We start from the raw sequence: 16577 nt of genomic DNA, 5'->3' as shown, positions 1-16577 counted from the left end.
ACACTGCGCCGAGCGCCAAAACAATTGATATAAATGGAGCAAAATGTTGCGAGTGATAATCATTATCTACTTGTCAACTACTAATCTTAAGCTAAAGCATGACAACGGATTATAACTATGCTGTGATGACGGAGAGGATGCCTTGTCCGTGAGTAAAGCGCTAGTTAGGGTACATGAGAGGGTGATTTAGTACTGGTGTTATCTCCTACAGTTTTACTTGCTGTGCAATGGAGCCCACAAGAGATACGTACATGACTTCTGGATGTATGGCGAATGCAGAGTCGCCGACTTATTTGTCTACTACTTCGTGTTGCGCCTATTTCAACCAACCTCATCCTAATTATGCTCCAGTTCGCCAAGGAAGGTGTAACTCTGTTAGCTGGGACACTTGTCATCATTATTCTGGCTACCCACCAGAGATGGGTGGAGTGCAGCCCTCACTTGTTCCAAGCAATGTGTATCCCATAACTAGCCACACCTCCTCTGCAGCACCTGTGAGGCTTCCCCCACCAACACCACCATACACAATGGCTACCAGTGCCGGACTACAGCCAGCAATCGTAAGCTCACCTACATTCTCTAATGGACCTCCTTCAGCCGGTCTACTTCGTGATGATCGACACCCAAGCGATCAGAAATTGCAAGAAGATAAAGTGAAGCTGGAAGAGTTCCACGGCTACAAAGCCCCAGCAAGTTTAGAAGGTGAATAGTTTGTTGATATTCAGTGATAGCGAAATTAACTAGGTCCCATTACTCCTCCACACACCACACAAGCATGCTACTCTCTCGCACAATACATGCTATTCAGTACAGGTTTTGCATTCTGTCGTGTACGATAAATTTGGAGAATGTGTTGTTTACCCCAAAATGTATGGCTAGCATGGGAATGTTAATGGATCTGATCATAGTGTGCAGCTGTTTAGCTAGTGTCCTTCAAATTCTTTACTTTTGTATAGAAAATCAGTGATTTTGGGATGACTAACAAACAAGAAAAATATTTATTAAGCCACAAAATTAACCAAATTGTTGTATAAGATCGTATAATGTGCATTACACAGCTAAGTGTGACAATATAGGGGGGCTAGATTTGATCTGATTTGTGGTCACCATACTGGTACACACCTATAGCACGGATAACAACTAGTTCTTTCTTTGTTCATGGTTGTTGTTAGTGCCAACCAAATTGGTTATCTTTAGTAATCAATCAACAATTAATTACATGATGGTACATAAAAATGTAGTGGACAGTTTGTATGTGTATCACTGGTAGAAATGAGGGGCCCCTCGGAGTCACAATCTTTTAAAGTAGTTGAAACATCGGCTCCAATTTCATGCATACCTTGTAGAAACACCTCCATAATATCTGGAATAATGTGTTATTTATCCCATTATAAGCTGTTGGTGGTCAGTCATAGCATTTTATATTTCCATCCCTCCAGCTATATATAACATGTTAGAATCTTTTTTTTTTGAGACGTGTTAAAATTTTTGTGAAAAGGTTGTGCAGTAATAGTGATTCAAATTGCATAACGAACAAAAATGAAACTAGCTAAATACCTTCCAAAGGATAAAAAGTATTGTTGGCACCCAAAAATTTTAGTCAGTTTTGCTGACAATAAAGCTTTCAGAGATATTTTTCCTTATCGTATCCACTGGCCTTCCTGCAGTGTAGCGTAAGATGATACATAAATCAGTGAATGAATATTTCTATAGATAGCAAAATTACAGTTAACAGTTTGTGATTTTTTACAAAACTAATTTGTACTGAACACATATACATATTGAATCCTCACAGATGCTAAAATGAACCCAGTGTGATGTTTGTAGTGGTGATATAGTCATCAATGAACTGTAACATCAGCCAAAAAGCTCAGGCATGGAAAAGTAACTCCATGCAACTTAAAAAAAAATTATGGGGTGCCTTTCAATTAATTTTAGCTACCTGGCAAAAACAAAAATGTCATCATGCTTAGATCTCTACTGAACTTCTACCTTTGCATGATGTTAATGACCATATGAATACTATATTATTAAACCTAAATTCATCTACATTTTTTAAAAATTCCATTACCTACTGATTTCCATCTGGTGAAACAAAAATGTTATTATTAATACTTGTCTAAAGCTATCTGTTACCATTATTGCTCACTACCATGAGTTGCTGAATGACACAGCTGGAATTCAGATGCTTGTGGATCAAGTTACGATGGATTTTCTTCCAGCTCTATACTTTGCTCAAAATTTTATGCTCCTAAGCTTGTACCCAAATACATTCATTGTATGCTGTAGTATTTTCTAGCTAGTAACTAAGACCATACCAAAGTAATCATATGTTCTATGGACTGTTAGTTCTCTAACAGTGACCCGACAGGTCAAAAATTAAAATGTAAATCTTTTCCAGTTCCAACTGACTCTTTTATTAGAATGCTTATGACTGCTCTATTAGAGTATCTCTTTACAGGTGTAGGTGGTAAAATCTTTCTGAAATTAAACATAGATAGTAATTAATAACTATAAATAGAGTGAGCAAGCTCCATTTCCCGCCTCTTTTGCTACTATACTTATGGTTACTTATACAATAATAAGAATTTCCAGCTACATTAGCACTCTTTTAAGAGATCACGTGATTTACCTTTTTTTTTGAATTTGCCAAAACACTGACCTGCCACATCCGTGAAACATAAGATTAATTTGTCATGGCCTAAAGTATTTATACAGAAGAGTGCAGAGCCTGTACAAGGTGTTTACCATGTACCCAGAAATTCTGGGCACTTTTGTGATAGAGAGAGGTTTCACTTGATTGCAAGCATGCAATAGCTATGCATTTGGATATTTAGTATTCTTTAAGCTGGCCCAAACCACACATGCACAATGTCTTATTTATAAGTTATTGGCCTAGCTGTTTAGCTACATCAAAGTTATTGAGATATTTCTGTGATGTAGATCTCCAGCCACCTGAGTATCGGTCAAGATTGAAACACAGACTGCCACGAAGAGACAGGTTGAACTTTACTGATCTTCAACTTATGAGGTTGGAAGAAAGTTTTTCAGAGAAGAAATATATTGTTGGAGCTGATCGCAAGAGTCTAGCTGATGAATTAGGAATAAGTGAAATTCAGGTTAAAAACTGGTACCAAAATCGAAGAACAAGATGGAAGAGGGAAAGAAAGCCTGAAAAACAATTTGATTGATGCATATTTCAATGTGAAAATGTTGTACATAGTTTTTTTTTTAAATCTTTGAAACATCGTAAAAATATTTTTTTGTGCGACAGTCGTTCTTAATTTACGGTAGTCGAAGACGAAAATTTATAATGGCAGAACCAGAGGCGACTATTAAAGTGTCTGTAAAGACGCAGAAGCAGAAGTATGAACTGGAGGCATCCCCTTCTACTACTGTGAAAGAGGTTGGCTAGTGTAACTTAGCACACGTGACAAAACGTAGATATGTAAGGTCACGCGCTTCATATGTTACTTAACCAGCTGAACTATTAACCTAGTGGTTGCTAGAAGGACTAAGAGGGTCTCGTATAGGGAGTATGCTGTCCACTCTAAATAATGCCCCATTTTATTCCTACAGTTCAAAGAGTCGCTGTCAAAACAACTGAACGTCGAAGTTGCCAACTTGTGCTTAATATTTGCTGGGAGGATACTAAAAGATGTTGAGACACTGAAGTCTTATGGTAGTTATCACTCAAAGCAGAAATTAATAACGTTACTAAGTTTGTGTAGGAATCAAGGATGGTGTTACAGTGCACCTTGTAGTGAAGTCAACTGGTAAAGTTGCGGCAAGTGCAGCAACTAAATCACCAACTACTACAGCTACTCCTAACACAGTCAGTGCTGTTTCTGTCTGGTGGTATGTGTTTACTGTCACTGACCATGTCTGCATCTGATAAAAAATAGATTAAATTTTTTTATTAATGTTTTTTTTTTAGTCACCATTGCCTACTACAACTGCCACTGTCACTGCTAGTCCAACAACCACAGCCACGCCCACAACAGCTGCAGGATCTACAGCCAGTAGTGGCAACAATACCAGGACAGCTCCACCTCCCTTAGGAGGTGGAATGTTTAACATGTTTGGAAACGTGCCACCAGGTATGACATGTACTGATAAGGCCAGGGAGAGTTAATTATGTGTTTCTGGTCCTACCAACTCCCCAAAATTGACCAAGTGACCAGGCTTCTTTTTTTTGTTTGTTAAAACTTTGATGTAATACACTACACTAGTGCATAGAATTAGATGAACAGATGTATAAAAGTTAGTAAAAGTGCATACAAGACATAAAAACCTTCCAACATTATACTGTAAAAGTTATAAACTTTTGACTATCATTGTGTGGTGATTGTGTGGTGATTGTACTATTCATTCAGCACAAAAATGACCAGGTAGAGAGCCAGAAACATATAATTAACTTTTTGTGGTGTAATAGAGATATGTAATGATGCACACACCTGCCTATTATCATAGCCTGTGGTATCATTGTGTATAGGAGGGATGGGTAGTGGGGACTTTGCCAGCCAGATGGCGGCCATGCAGCAACAGTTGATGCAGAATCCTGAAATGGTGAGACAAATGATGGAGAGCCCTCTGATGCAAGGGATGATGAACAACCCTGAGATGCTCCGTAACATATTCACCAGTAATCCTCAGATGCAGCAACTACTTGAGGTGTGTATTTATTGTGTGTGTTTGTAGTGAGGCAGCACAGCAAAGGAGTTTAAGCAATGGCCTATAATTCACAAGATTCAAATGCCCATAGTGGCTATTGTTTCCTTGAGTATTGTTCCAATCTCCCTAGCTGTTTACAAATGATTAACCATGAAAGTACATGTCTAGGTGTGGGACTACAGTCCCAAATACTTCCTACTGAATGATGATGTAGAATTTAGTCACCTTAGGGCGTATTTACCTTGGTTGAGGTTTATTGATGCATTTGGTTATCAACATGATTAATTTATCTGAGGTAATTTTTGTGGGGTAGATGTCACATGCCTACAACCATGATCGTTATTTTGTGGTTAGTTACTATTTGCATTCAAACACTGAAAACAGTGGTCTCAATATGTGTGTGTGCATATGCATACTTTTAATGTGTGTGCGTGCATCGTGTAGTGTGTGCTGAGTCTTGATGTTTGTCCCAACTCCCTTACAGACCTGTTTGAATAAATGCTGACATCAACTTGTTTGTTATTTTGAAGTGTTGTTATTAATTGTGGCACAATGGAATGTCCATGTATTGTATATTCAGGTCAACCATGTACATCACCGGTAATATCGTCATTAGACCTTAACAGATTGGTATCAATACCAAATAGTTTATTGTGGCCAAATCATTCATTTCAGATGCCATTCAGAAGCATCTAAAGTGACACCCAGGTCTGATGGTATGGTACAATATTTAAGTGAAGATACCAAGCACCTTTATTTCCTGTTTAAAAAGCCTTGGCTTTTATTTTCTTCCCAGCATATTGACCAGACCTTTTAGAGAAATAAGCTCTTTATTTGGGACTGGGCTTTTGTAAAAATGATATTAAAATCCAGGTTGTGGCTACCAGTAGTTTATTGTTGACATTGTAAAGTTATTCTCTATCAGGTTTTGCAGAAATTAGAAGTATAATTGTCATGATTACATAATTTTGTTCTGTCAAGTACTACAAAGGCTGTGGGCGATTAATCTGCAATGCTATTAATTTCATTGTGTAGCGACATCCTGAGTTAAATCACATCCTCAATAACCCAGATTTGATGCGGCAGGTGAGGAGAGGGTGGGGCTGTTGTTCTTCCAATGATATCACTGCTGTTGCTGTAGGCAATGGAGATGGCACGTAATCCAGCTGCATTTCAGGAGATGCTTCGATCACAAGATAGACAACTTAGTAATATTGAGGTGTGTACCAGTGTGTTATGTTGTGGTGATTTGTTTCCTAATGGCTAACTTGTCAGTTACTTTTTTGTGCTCTCACTCTCTCGGATGCCATTGCACTATGTACCAAACACTAGTATTTAACACCCACGTGTACACACACTACGCTATAGTATGTATGCATTGAGCAAGATCCTCGAAAATATTGAATAACCCATGGATGTAATTACGCACAATCTTGAAATTTGGTAGTACTGCTTGATCCACTAAAAATATTTCAAAATCTTTTCGTTCAAATGTCTGACACAAACATTTATAGCCAATCAAAATTTCCACCCCATATTATCTATGAGGAAGCATAAAAGTGGATTGTCCATTTCAGTCCTTTCCCGAACTTGAAATGGAGCCAAACCACTCGTGTCTATTGATGACACTTTACTGTCACCACTAATCATCAGGTTGGCTGAAATGTTTTCAGGATCTAGTTCAATTTGTACATACTTTTTCAGAGGCTACCAGCAATGAATTACATCATCATCATTGCTGTGATTAGATTAATTACAAGTGATATTCATGTCTCTAGTGATGTGATAGTGGAACTCATTCCATATTCACACCATCTCCGTCACTTCCTCTCTGCATGCATCCTACTATATTTAGCAACAATAAATTATGCCTCACTATGGAATCTTGAGGAGGGTGGAACTGCCACTTGTTTAAATTACTTTTGGTATGTCATGCCAGTCTCAATAGAGACAATATAAAGTAGTCAGTATGTTGTTTAGCAGTGTGTCTTAACTGTAATGCCTTATTCTAGGAACGTGGTGTAATGAAATACTGTTTTCATTGGTTCCAGTTTTTATTTCAATGTTCAGTGATAAATGTGATTTTTAACGTCATGCTGTGTGTCTGTGTTATAATTTTACTGGACTAGAAAGAACACCCAATGGCTAAAACACAGCAGATACTCAGCTGGTTCTACACCTTGTCATTTCAATAAGCTCCTAAATAACCAAAAGCTTTTTATTCATTGTGTGCTTTGTGTTCGTGCTATCTCCTGAGCTTGTGTTAGATGCAGTTTTATAAACTAGAGTTAAGTAGACAATGAGTTGGCTATCCTGGAGGGAGTTAGAGACTTAAGAGTATGACACTGTCTCTACGCTGATGTCTTATATATAGCACAGTTAGTGTACACCAGTTGATACTTGTTATTCACTATGGTCATCCTTAGCAACCGAATCACGTTGTTGCTAAAACACACATCCACACCCTTGACATGTAATTGTTTGCTTGCTGTGCTACAGAGCTTGTAATGTTACTTAGTTGTCAAGTGCCTGGGGCTGGCTGCTTAACTCTCTCTGTGTGCTGATTGTAAGTGTAGTTCACGAATATAATTTTGGGCATCATTTAGAGTATTCCGGGAGGATTTAATGCATTAGCCAGAATGTATACAGAAATACAAGAGCCCATGATGAATGCAGCTCAGGAAACAGTAAGTGTATTTCTTGGAAAGTGTCTATTTATTGTGTCTATTTGCAGCTACAACAACAGTTACAGGGTAATCCCTTACTAGGCAACAACCAAAGTGAGTTGCTTCACTCTTGCCGGCCTACATGTACATGTTTTGATTGCAGGCAGCTCAGCCCCTCCCCCACCTGCAGCCCCTCAGGGTACTACTAACACAGCACCACTGCCTAATCCATGGGCACCCTCACAACCATCAACCTCTACTAGCACACCATCTACACCGTCCACTTCATCAACATCTTCATCTAGGCCACCGCCATCAATGCCAGGAGCCAACCCTTTTTTCCCTGGTAAAAATTAAAGTCTCTTTTTAATAGTGACTGTTCCTCAATTTCTTAGGAATGGGCATGGGCATGGGCACGGGCGATATGGATGCAATGGCACAGCAGTTAAGTCAGAACCCTCAGATGATGGCCCAAATCATGCAGGTAACTGCTTGTGTTCTGATCTACACTTGGTTTACCGTGTTAAAATGTAGAGTCCCATGTTCCAGCAGTCACTAGAACAAATGTCGGCTAACCCTGAACTATTTGAACAGGTAGATAGGTATAAGGTGAAATGACATCAAATTCATATGCATATGTACACATTATAAAGATGATGGCTAATCACCCTATGATGGCTAACAACCCACAATTGAGAGCTAGAGTGAGTGATATTTCTTTAGTCAATGTATCTCATTAAACATTTCCCCCTTTATTTCCAGATGGGAGAGATGAGGACCATGGTTAGTATTTGTGTCATTATGGTGATTGATTATCTTTGTGTGTGTGCAGGTTCAAAATCCACAGTTTCGTCAGATGATGACAAATCCACAGACACTTCAAGCGATGGCACAGATACAACAGGGCATCCAACAGCTACAAAACATCAGGTAATCAAACAAAAGCTGCCATCATATGTGGAATATTGTTAATTGTGGGTAGTGGTGGTGGTGCAGCAGCTACATCATCCTCCACCACTGTTTCATCCACCTCTACTGCTTCGTTTGGTTCAACTACAACAACTGCTAATTCGACCTCAGGAACTTCCACAACTCCTAGTGGTGGTGCTCCTGCTGGTAATCCACTCCTACAGATGATGGCACAGATGTCACAACAGATGCCTCAACAACAAGCACCTATGCAGGTCAGCTCTCTGGTCTACTCTTGGTGTATATATGTACATGCACTTGATGTCATCATTCTTTGCAAGTGTGGTGGTGTGGATACTACGCATCTGGTAGGATTACACTAAACTAACAATCAGATTTCACTATAAGCTACTCCATTTTCTGTGTTGTTTTCTCCCTTTGTGAATGATACCTCATGAGGTCTTATTGTGTGTATAGCCACCAGTTGCTGCTCCAGATGTTGGCCAGTTACAGTTGCAGAATGCTGAGATGATGTTTCAGTCACAATTACAAGAATTACAGTCGATGGGATTTTCTGATAGGCGGCGAAATTTACAAGGTATGTTTTTAACTGTAACACTTGGCTATGTATATATGTAAGCATACCACAGCAACAATTTCTGTTATTGTATGTAGACAAAATGCTCAATGAAGATCAATCACACATCACATGGCTTACTTCTACAGGCATAGTCTTTTAGTGTTTTTTTTTCTGTGTAGCTTCCAATCATGTTGAAAAGCATGCATACTGTACAAGATGGCCCCATAGCTCCCCAAGTGTCTACAATGCAGTGTCTCTATCAGCACCTTTCAACTACACTATAGTGAGGAAGCAACCACCCTTATTTGCTCATGGAAATTTTCTGGTCCCTTAGTACAATTTTTATTTGTTTATAATTCTCTCACTGGCCGTAGTTGTTGTGGTGTTAGGACAATTCAATTGTTGTATTGAGTTAGTAACATGTTTTGTTTTCTGCAGCTTTGATTGATACTGGAGGGGACATCAATGCAGCCGTAAATCGATTGCTAAGCTGATATGATACATCGTGATTACACACACATTATTACAAGTGTGGAGAGAAAATCATCAAATAAACAAAAATACCATTCCTGTGTTGTATGCTGTTTTCTCTGTACAAAGAACATAGAAGAAAAAAAGCATAAAAGTTTAAAAAATATATTTATATAATAGCAAATCGAATAGAATTCTCAGTCTTTGGATGCACCTGACGTGCATGAGAACAGTTTTGACAAGATGCCCCCACCATTAGATTCTTTGTTCTTCCGGCCTGGACTGTTTTGGAACTCTTCCTTTTCTCTTTTACGTATCACCCGTACTATTTCATGAAATGCCTCATCCACATTATGCCTTAAAGCAGCTGATGCTTCATAAAATGGACAGCCAAGTTCTAATGACAAGGCCTGGCCCTCATCTTGGCTAACTTGTCTTTTGTCCTCTAAGTCTCTTTTGTTCCCAACAACAACTAAGGGAACCTTTTGGATTTCTACATTCCTGACTCGTTCAATCATTGAACGAAACTTTGAAATTTCATCATAACTCTGTCGATCAGTGACAGCATATACTAAAATAAAACCTTCTCCACCTCGCATGTACTGCTCCCTCATTGCTGTAAACTCATCCTACGGTGAAACAAGTGTATGAGGGCGCTTCACAGCAACAGCTAACTAGCTGTGAAATGTTAGGCAACACTAAAAGCTTGAATGAGCTGCCTGTCAAGTCAACCAATCAATATTATATTGTCCAGTCCAAATAAACCCAATTAGAAAACCAGTCTAGTGCATATTAGAAGTCCTATATAGTTTATATCACAATTCACCCACAAATAACAACTGACTCTAGAATTCCCCAGTTAATTGTTACAATGTGCAGCAGTTTCTACTCACTTGTCCAGCTGTATCCAGTACATCTAGTATACAAGGTGCGCTGTCAATCACAGCTTGCTTCTGATATGCATCCTCTGTATAGTAAACGAGCATGTCATAATAACAAGCCTTATGAGAGCTAGCTCTTGCCAATTTTAATGCTAACCTATTGTTGGATCATGATCTTCTTGAAATATATGACTGACGAACTGTAGAGTTAGTGCTGCAAAAAAACAACGCGGCTACTGATCGAGGATCGTCTATAGCATTATTCGTGCCTTACCTGACTTGCCCACACCGCCCTGGCCAAGGATCACGACCTTGTAGACTCTGTTCCCAGACTGGAATCGCGCGTTAGGCGGATGATGAATCTCTCCACTAGACGTGTTTCCCGTACCTGGCATACTCCTCTACTATAACTAAACGTCAAAACACTGGTGCAGTATTTAGAGTATTTCAAGGAGTGTTCTATTTTTAGCCAAAAGGTTACTAAATATAGCCTAGAATTACATCGGATTCTTGATATCCTATGATGTCCGTTATGTGATCAGAAGGCTAACAGTCCACACCCCGGAAAAGCTATCATGGTGAAAGCCAGAGCACTGGCTTTACGGTTGCAAGCTGTAGAATGTTCGTGTAGCGCGAGGTCAATATGGCTCGAGTAGAAATATGTGTTTGTGAAGAGGTTTGGTCCACGCATAGATAATAGACACCCCTGGGGTGTCTATTAATAATCTATGGTCCACGTAAACCAATAATAAATTTGTAGTAGCGCTTACTTTTTATAAACAAGATAAATAGATGCGCAAACACTATAGTGCAAAGCTGGCGTGGCAAGACCTTTAATTTTGCTGTGTGTGGGCGGTTAGGAAGACCTTGGCTACGTCATGCTTCACAAAGAACTCGAAACTGCCAAGACCTTTACCCACCCCCACATACTTACTAATAACTAGCCACTACCTCGGATCGAATGAAAATAACTTTTCTTTGCAAAGGTACAAGGGGAGACGCACGACCACTACTAGCCCTAGCTAAACAGTGGAGGTATTAAATGTTGATAAATTAGAGTACGTTTTTGTTAATCTAATTACTAGGAGGAGTAAACCAGCTTGGCAGGTTACACTGGCCTGCACCTTTTCTGTATCTTGTACTCTGTCACAAGAAATTGGCAATGATATTGAAGTGGTAAAACTACCAGATCAGCCAGCTCAGCAGGTTGTATGCATACTGTGATATTATATGATATGATCACTGTATCACTTAGATGAGTAGTGAAGAATTGACCAAATTGCTGAGAGCTGAAGTGGAATGTTGCTTAGCTGCATCTCACGATACAAGCATCATTGTTTTTAACCTTTTCACCTTGGAAGGCTGGTTCATCGCTAACCATTTATCAATACCCTGCGTCGCAGCTTCACCGTTTCTTCTTAACAGGTTGCTGCAAGCAAATTTTACCTATACTGTCTAGCATCTGTATCCAGGGCTCCACCAGACAGATTTTACAAGGAGCTACAAGCAGTACAACCAGAAATATTTGACAGTCTCAAGCATGCTTCACCTGGTTTGTAAATTGTAAGCATGTGAGTTTATTAAGCATGCTAATATATAGGTCAGGTATCAATGGCTGAGGTTGATCATTGGATGTGGCGTTTATTCCTGGATGACTTGGGTGATGCTTGTGCAAGTGTGGGCTTGCAGAATGTTCCTTTTCTCAAGGACACACAAGTGTTACTCCCTTCACCCACACCATTGTTATATGGAATTAGCCCCTCCCTCCTACGTCAACAAGCTTTCTGGCCTGACAGGTTTGTAACACTGTCATTAACAGTGTATCTGTCATTTGTTATTGTAGTGTCCGTGTGTGTGGCTGTTGGGAAATGACTTCCCCTGACCCCCAACTAGTTCCTAATAAAGAACTTGTAACTCTTGTGGAGTCTATGTCATCCCCTCTGATATTTATTGGGTTTGGGTCAATGGAAACATTGTACCGTCAAGTGATTGACTGGAAGAAAACAGTCACCGACATTAACTCTGGTAAGATTATCAGCTATGACCTGATGGACAATTTAATTGTATGGGACACTAGAAGGGATTCTTTACTGTTGTATACTGCCCTACAACTGTTCTTTAGGCCATACCAAATTAATCATAATATGTTTCAGATTGTTTACCCTCTATTAGTGACCCGGCAGGTCGAAAACAAAAACATTTCAGCTCCAACAGACTGTTTTGTCATCTACTGTATAGCCTAAATATTTCGAGGGGCAAATATTTCGAGTGTTGCTAAAAATAAAATTTTTGTGGATTTGCAAACACTCCCAAAATGTATTAGACTATATGGAGGTCTAAATATTTTGAGGGTAAAATTTTTGCTGATAACACCCAAAACTGCGAAATCAATGAAAATTTTCTCCCTCGAAATATTTAGGCTATATGGAATATGTTAGAGTTTATATGACTGCTCTATTAGAGTATCTCGATCTTGACAGGTGCAAAAGCTAAAGTCCTTCCGAAATAAAGTGATGGAGCTCCATTTCCTTCCCTTTGCTACTAAACCCATTACTGCTTGCACAGCATTAAAGAGTCTACTGCCATATTAGCACTCTTTTTAAGAGATCACGTAATTTACGTTTATTTTTAAGTTTGCCAAAACACTGACCTGCCGCATCCATGAAACATAAGATTAATTTGTCATGGCCTTATGAATAGATATATGCTGGCACTTAAGACATTACAATTTTCCAAATGTGAAACATAAAAGCTTTATCGTCCCACGAAATCCATTGATCAGTACTTATAAACTGCACGTACACACATGCACACTACAAAGACGAGGGTGAATTTATGATTGTATGCATGCATGGAGATGGTTAATACAACAGTAATGATTGAAAGTGAAATGTTTGTATTTCATAAACAGTTGGAAACATTTCAGTATTTCCTTCCAGTCAAACAGCCCATAATACATAGCACTTGACAATATCAAAATACATTTACCTTTTTTACACTGTATCATGATCAGGCCATGGTTGTCTTTTGAATATCACCAAATATATTGCACAGCATTAGGCTATAATATTGTGTGTAAATTACTTACTGGTTTTCTTGTAGCACTGGCAGCATGCAATGCATTTGCTCTTTGGCAGTGCTACACTGATGAAGTAAGACAAGTCTTTAAAGATCTCTCCCCTGGAAGGATTTGTCATTGGAAAGGAAGCTTTCCTCACTGTTGGCTATTTCAACATTGTGTTGGGGTAGTACATCATGGTGGGATTGGTACAACGACATCAGCACTGAGGGCTGGTCTACCAGCGGTTGTGTGCCCTTTTCAATCAGAACAACACTACTGGGCTGAGCAACTCAGTTGGCTTGGAGTAGGTGTACAATGTCCCAGCATAAAGACTGCATCCATCAATGATTACCTGAGGAGCTTTAAAACAATCTTGTCTACTCCACTCAGCGATGCAGCCAAACAACTACAATTGAAAATTCAAAATGAAGATGGTATAAAAATAGCTTTGTCAGTAATAGAACAACAATTAAAGAAATAATATCTTCTATTGTGTCAAGTGTCCTAGACCTGCTTGCACATCTTACACACATCAAGTGTTACAAAAATAAAACATATAGAAAATTTATGTATGTAATATGTATGAAGAATGTATGTATTCAATAATGGATACAAGTTAGCTGTGCAGTGTGTCTCCCATTTGGCTATGCAATTCCAAGATGCTCTCCAGTCTTCTCCCAAGCTCAGCATGTTTTTCTTTTGCCTCTTGTAGCTGAGTGTTACTAGCCGTGGCTGCAATGTTTACTTGTTCTTCTAATTGTTGTACTTGCTCCTTTAAATTGTCTCTCTCTTGACTGACTTCCTGTATAACAATTTGTGAATAGATTTGACTCATTTGCAATGTAACTTGATACCTCAAACTCTGCTGAAAGACTAGAAAATGTTTCCTCCATAGAACTGAAATCTTTCAGTTTCTCTTCAAGTGATGTGCACTCCTGTAGAGAAAGGTGTCAATGTGATGTATTAGTCTAGAAATGTACTAACTTGATTTTTCTCTTGAAGTTTCATTTCTGTGCTAGCAACTCTTTCCTCCAATTCTATATTTGCTTTTCGTAGGCTATCAATCTCTTCAGTTGATTTGCTGCTGAACGTTTGCTGTGATGCTTCCATATCATGTACCTGAAATACAATATAAAATACGTTTAAGTAGTTGTGATAACCTTTTTCTTCAGTGCTGCACTCTCTTCTTGGTATGAGCTCAGCTGCTGTTTCCACTTGTTCACGTTACTCTTGCTCTCTTGTAAAGCTGTGGTCAACCTGGCATTGTTGTTCTTTAGTGTCTGTAGTTCTGCCTCCCATTTCTTACCATTAGCTGAACTACAGGGAATAAATAAAGGACTCCAAATTAAAACAGTATAAGGTTACCACTGAAATACAATAGCAATTTTTGTGTGTGATGTATCCTGTTATTTTATGTACCTTATTGTTAGAGCACTCTTTAGCTTTTCATTTTCATACTTCAGTTGCTGTACTTGTGCCTCTAATGACAGGCCTTGTGCCGGCACCCCGCCTGTTGACTTCTTGCTAGTGCTAGGTGATGGATGTACCTTCTCTTCCTGTGTATGGTACATCACAACCATGTTCAGTCAGAGAACACAAGATTTACATTTAGAACTGTTTTGGTTGCTTGTTCATTTGATGGCGCTGGTAAGTCAGACGATTCACTAGGTGGTCTTTGTGATGATGATACAGGCTGAAATTCAATTTTCTCTTCAGTTTGAATCATCTCCACTTTCTTGTGCTCCTTGTGTACAGCAGAAGGGGTGCTGGGCTTCCCTTCATTTTCTCCTAGTCACATGAAACATATCTGCCACATGTGTAGCCATTTAGGAAGTACTTCACACAATAGAAACCATATATTCTATATCAATTTTCTCATGAGTTGCCTAGTGATTAATTCATGTTAGAAGCCTTTCAAGTGTCTTGCAACAAAAAGTCTTAAGTGTGGGTTTTATGTTCTTAGAACTAATGTGTCAGGTCATGACAAGGAAGCCTCAAGGAATTGCTAAGGAAGTGGTCAGCAACACAGAGCACTTACCATCAGCTAGACCTGTGTCTTGGTTATTGCATCCATTGGTGTTGCTAATTGTTGTAGCTGGGGGACTGGATGTGGGCAGAGCTGGAGATTTCTCAGCTGTTGACGCTGTCTCCTCTTGTTTTACTGTACGAGTAGTGACAGAAGCCTGTGCCACTTTCTGACGCTCCAATATTAATGCCTTCAGTGCATTCTTAGCCTCTGCAAACTTATCAGCAAACTAAAATGTGAATCAAGGAAAAAAAGGTTGATAATGAAGCCCTACAATCCCATTATATATATAGCAACTTGCTTTGTTGGTAGCCCTAGTATATAACAAAGCAGGCATTTACCTGGACCAGATCATTCTCAGCAGCAAAGCCCAATCCGTACACTGTATTCGCTCTATGATCTGACCACTGGCCAAACTTGGGGGAGGTTTTCGTGAATGTCATGTTGGCAGTGATGGTACTATTGATGAGTGCCTGTTGGGAACAAATCCACATAATCGTATTAACATTAAAAAAGTAACCACTTGAAATGAAAGGACTTTAAGTCTACAATGTTTATAACATTGCACCATACAACTAAAGATATCTCAAGTGCCAATCATAAACAGCAATATGACATACAGAGAGATCAAACCTTTGAATTGTCGATTGCAATAATGCGATAAGTCTTCTTGTTAGAGTCATGGTAATAGGAGACAACTACAGCTTGCTTGGAGGACGGTATCCACTTCTTTCTGGTCTCTGGATCTATCTGAAACACGTGTGCTTTGGTAGAAAATATTGGTCTCTCCCTAATGTTAAGTTAGTTGAGGTGTAGCGTTTCAATAACACAATACAACACTCACCCCATGTTTTAATCGAGCTGTAATTATCAGTTTCTAGCACAACCCTGCCACAGAAAGTGGAAATGAATGAGATATTACAGGCACACGTAACGTGGGTGGTACCAAAACACGCTGTTTCACGAGACGTGTTCAGGGTCCTGCTAACATAACAAACTAAGTAAGGCTCCAGCCTAGAGGTGTCGATCGATAACGAAGCAGTGAACGTTAATCAAAACCGAAACTGTTATCCTCCAAAGGGCGGGTGAGCCATGCGTATTTATTAATATCTCCTGATACATAGACAAAACGGATTGCTTACCTTTCAAATGATACTGTAAACTAGATGAGGGGCGATGCTGCAGCGTGTGTTAGCTTTTCTTCTAGCAGAACGAGCTATTTAATCTTTAATCCTGGTGAGATTTTACACGGTGCGTATTCTGAAATAATTCAAACATACTATCCGGAATTTAGGAAATTCTCCGCATA

The 16577-nt window shown here is 39.2% G+C and overlaps 5 protein-coding genes across 6 annotated transcripts; 3 read left to right on the top strand and 2 right to left on the bottom strand.

Annotated features, from left to right (window-relative positions):
• The first annotated feature begins 7 nt into the window (after nucleotides 1-7).
• Nucleotides 8-3273, top strand: LOC136262125 (homeobox protein BarH-like 2). Its single transcript, XM_066056280.1, has 3 exons — nucleotides 8-148; nucleotides 212-702; nucleotides 2944-3273. Exons 1-3 carry the CDS (start codon nucleotides 99-101, stop codon nucleotides 3189-3191), a joined length of 789 nt encoding a protein of 262 aa, XP_065912352.1. The 5' UTR covers nucleotides 8-98; the 3' UTR covers nucleotides 3192-3273.
• LOC136262118 (ubiquilin-4-like) lies at nucleotides 3253-9466 on the top strand. Its single transcript, XM_066056268.1, has 18 exons — nucleotides 3253-3406; nucleotides 3580-3682; nucleotides 3732-3835; nucleotides 3938-4100; nucleotides 4496-4674; nucleotides 5710-5760; nucleotides 5816-5893; nucleotides 7281-7361; nucleotides 7409-7454; nucleotides 7504-7686; nucleotides 7736-7824; nucleotides 7875-7934; nucleotides 7994-8044; nucleotides 8103-8123; nucleotides 8173-8270; nucleotides 8323-8524; nucleotides 8727-8847; nucleotides 9268-9466. Exons 1-18 carry the CDS (start codon nucleotides 3314-3316, stop codon nucleotides 9321-9323), a joined length of 1779 nt encoding a protein of 592 aa, XP_065912340.1. The 5' UTR covers nucleotides 3253-3313; the 3' UTR covers nucleotides 9324-9466.
• Nucleotides 9350-10875, bottom strand: LOC136262128 (ras-like protein rasD). The gene is made up of 4 exons (XM_066056283.1): nucleotides 10456-10875; nucleotides 10339-10395; nucleotides 10194-10267; nucleotides 9350-9929 (listed from the first exon to the last, which is right to left on the bottom strand). The coding sequence occupies exons 1-4, from the start codon at nucleotides 10574-10576 to the stop codon at nucleotides 9498-9500; spliced, it is 684 nt and encodes a 227-aa protein (XP_065912355.1). The 5' UTR covers nucleotides 10577-10875; the 3' UTR covers nucleotides 9350-9497.
• On the top strand, nucleotides 10689-13963 carry LOC136262122 (uncharacterized). Its single transcript, XM_066056274.1, has 7 exons — nucleotides 10689-11216; nucleotides 11267-11387; nucleotides 11437-11606; nucleotides 11654-11733; nucleotides 11782-11977; nucleotides 12025-12206; nucleotides 13284-13963. Exons 1-7 carry the CDS (start codon nucleotides 11143-11145, stop codon nucleotides 13721-13723), a joined length of 1263 nt encoding a protein of 420 aa, XP_065912346.1. The 5' UTR covers nucleotides 10689-11142; the 3' UTR covers nucleotides 13724-13963.
• LOC136262121 (homer protein homolog 2-like) lies at nucleotides 12951-16549 on the bottom strand. 2 transcript variants are annotated; one of them, XM_066056272.1, is made up of 11 exons: nucleotides 16411-16549; nucleotides 16113-16156; nucleotides 15902-16058; nucleotides 15610-15741; nucleotides 15281-15497; nucleotides 14849-15030; nucleotides 14662-14798; nucleotides 14403-14559; nucleotides 14227-14361; nucleotides 14097-14177; nucleotides 12951-14044 (listed from the first exon to the last, which is right to left on the bottom strand). In XM_066056272.1, the coding sequence occupies exons 2-11, from the start codon at nucleotides 16115-16117 to the stop codon at nucleotides 13859-13861; spliced, it is 1389 nt and encodes a 462-aa protein (XP_065912344.1). In that variant the 5' UTR covers nucleotides 16118-16156; nucleotides 16411-16549; the 3' UTR covers nucleotides 12951-13858. The 2 variants fall into 2 exon arrangements, with proteins under 2 accessions (XP_065912344.1, XP_065912345.1); XM_066056273.1 differs by lacking the exon at nucleotides 16411-16549 and having other exon boundaries at nucleotides 16113-16396.
• Nucleotides 16550-16577: the final 28 nt, after the last annotated feature.

Source organism: Dysidea avara, chromosome 7, assembly GCF_963678975.1.
Source record: "Dysidea avara chromosome 7, odDysAvar1.4, whole genome shotgun sequence".
Taxonomy (NCBI): Eukaryota; Metazoa; Porifera; class Demospongiae; order Dictyoceratida; family Dysideidae; genus Dysidea; species Dysidea avara.
The sequence above is the reverse complement of the archived record's forward strand: the minus strand, read 5'-3'. Positions and strand labels throughout refer to the sequence as shown.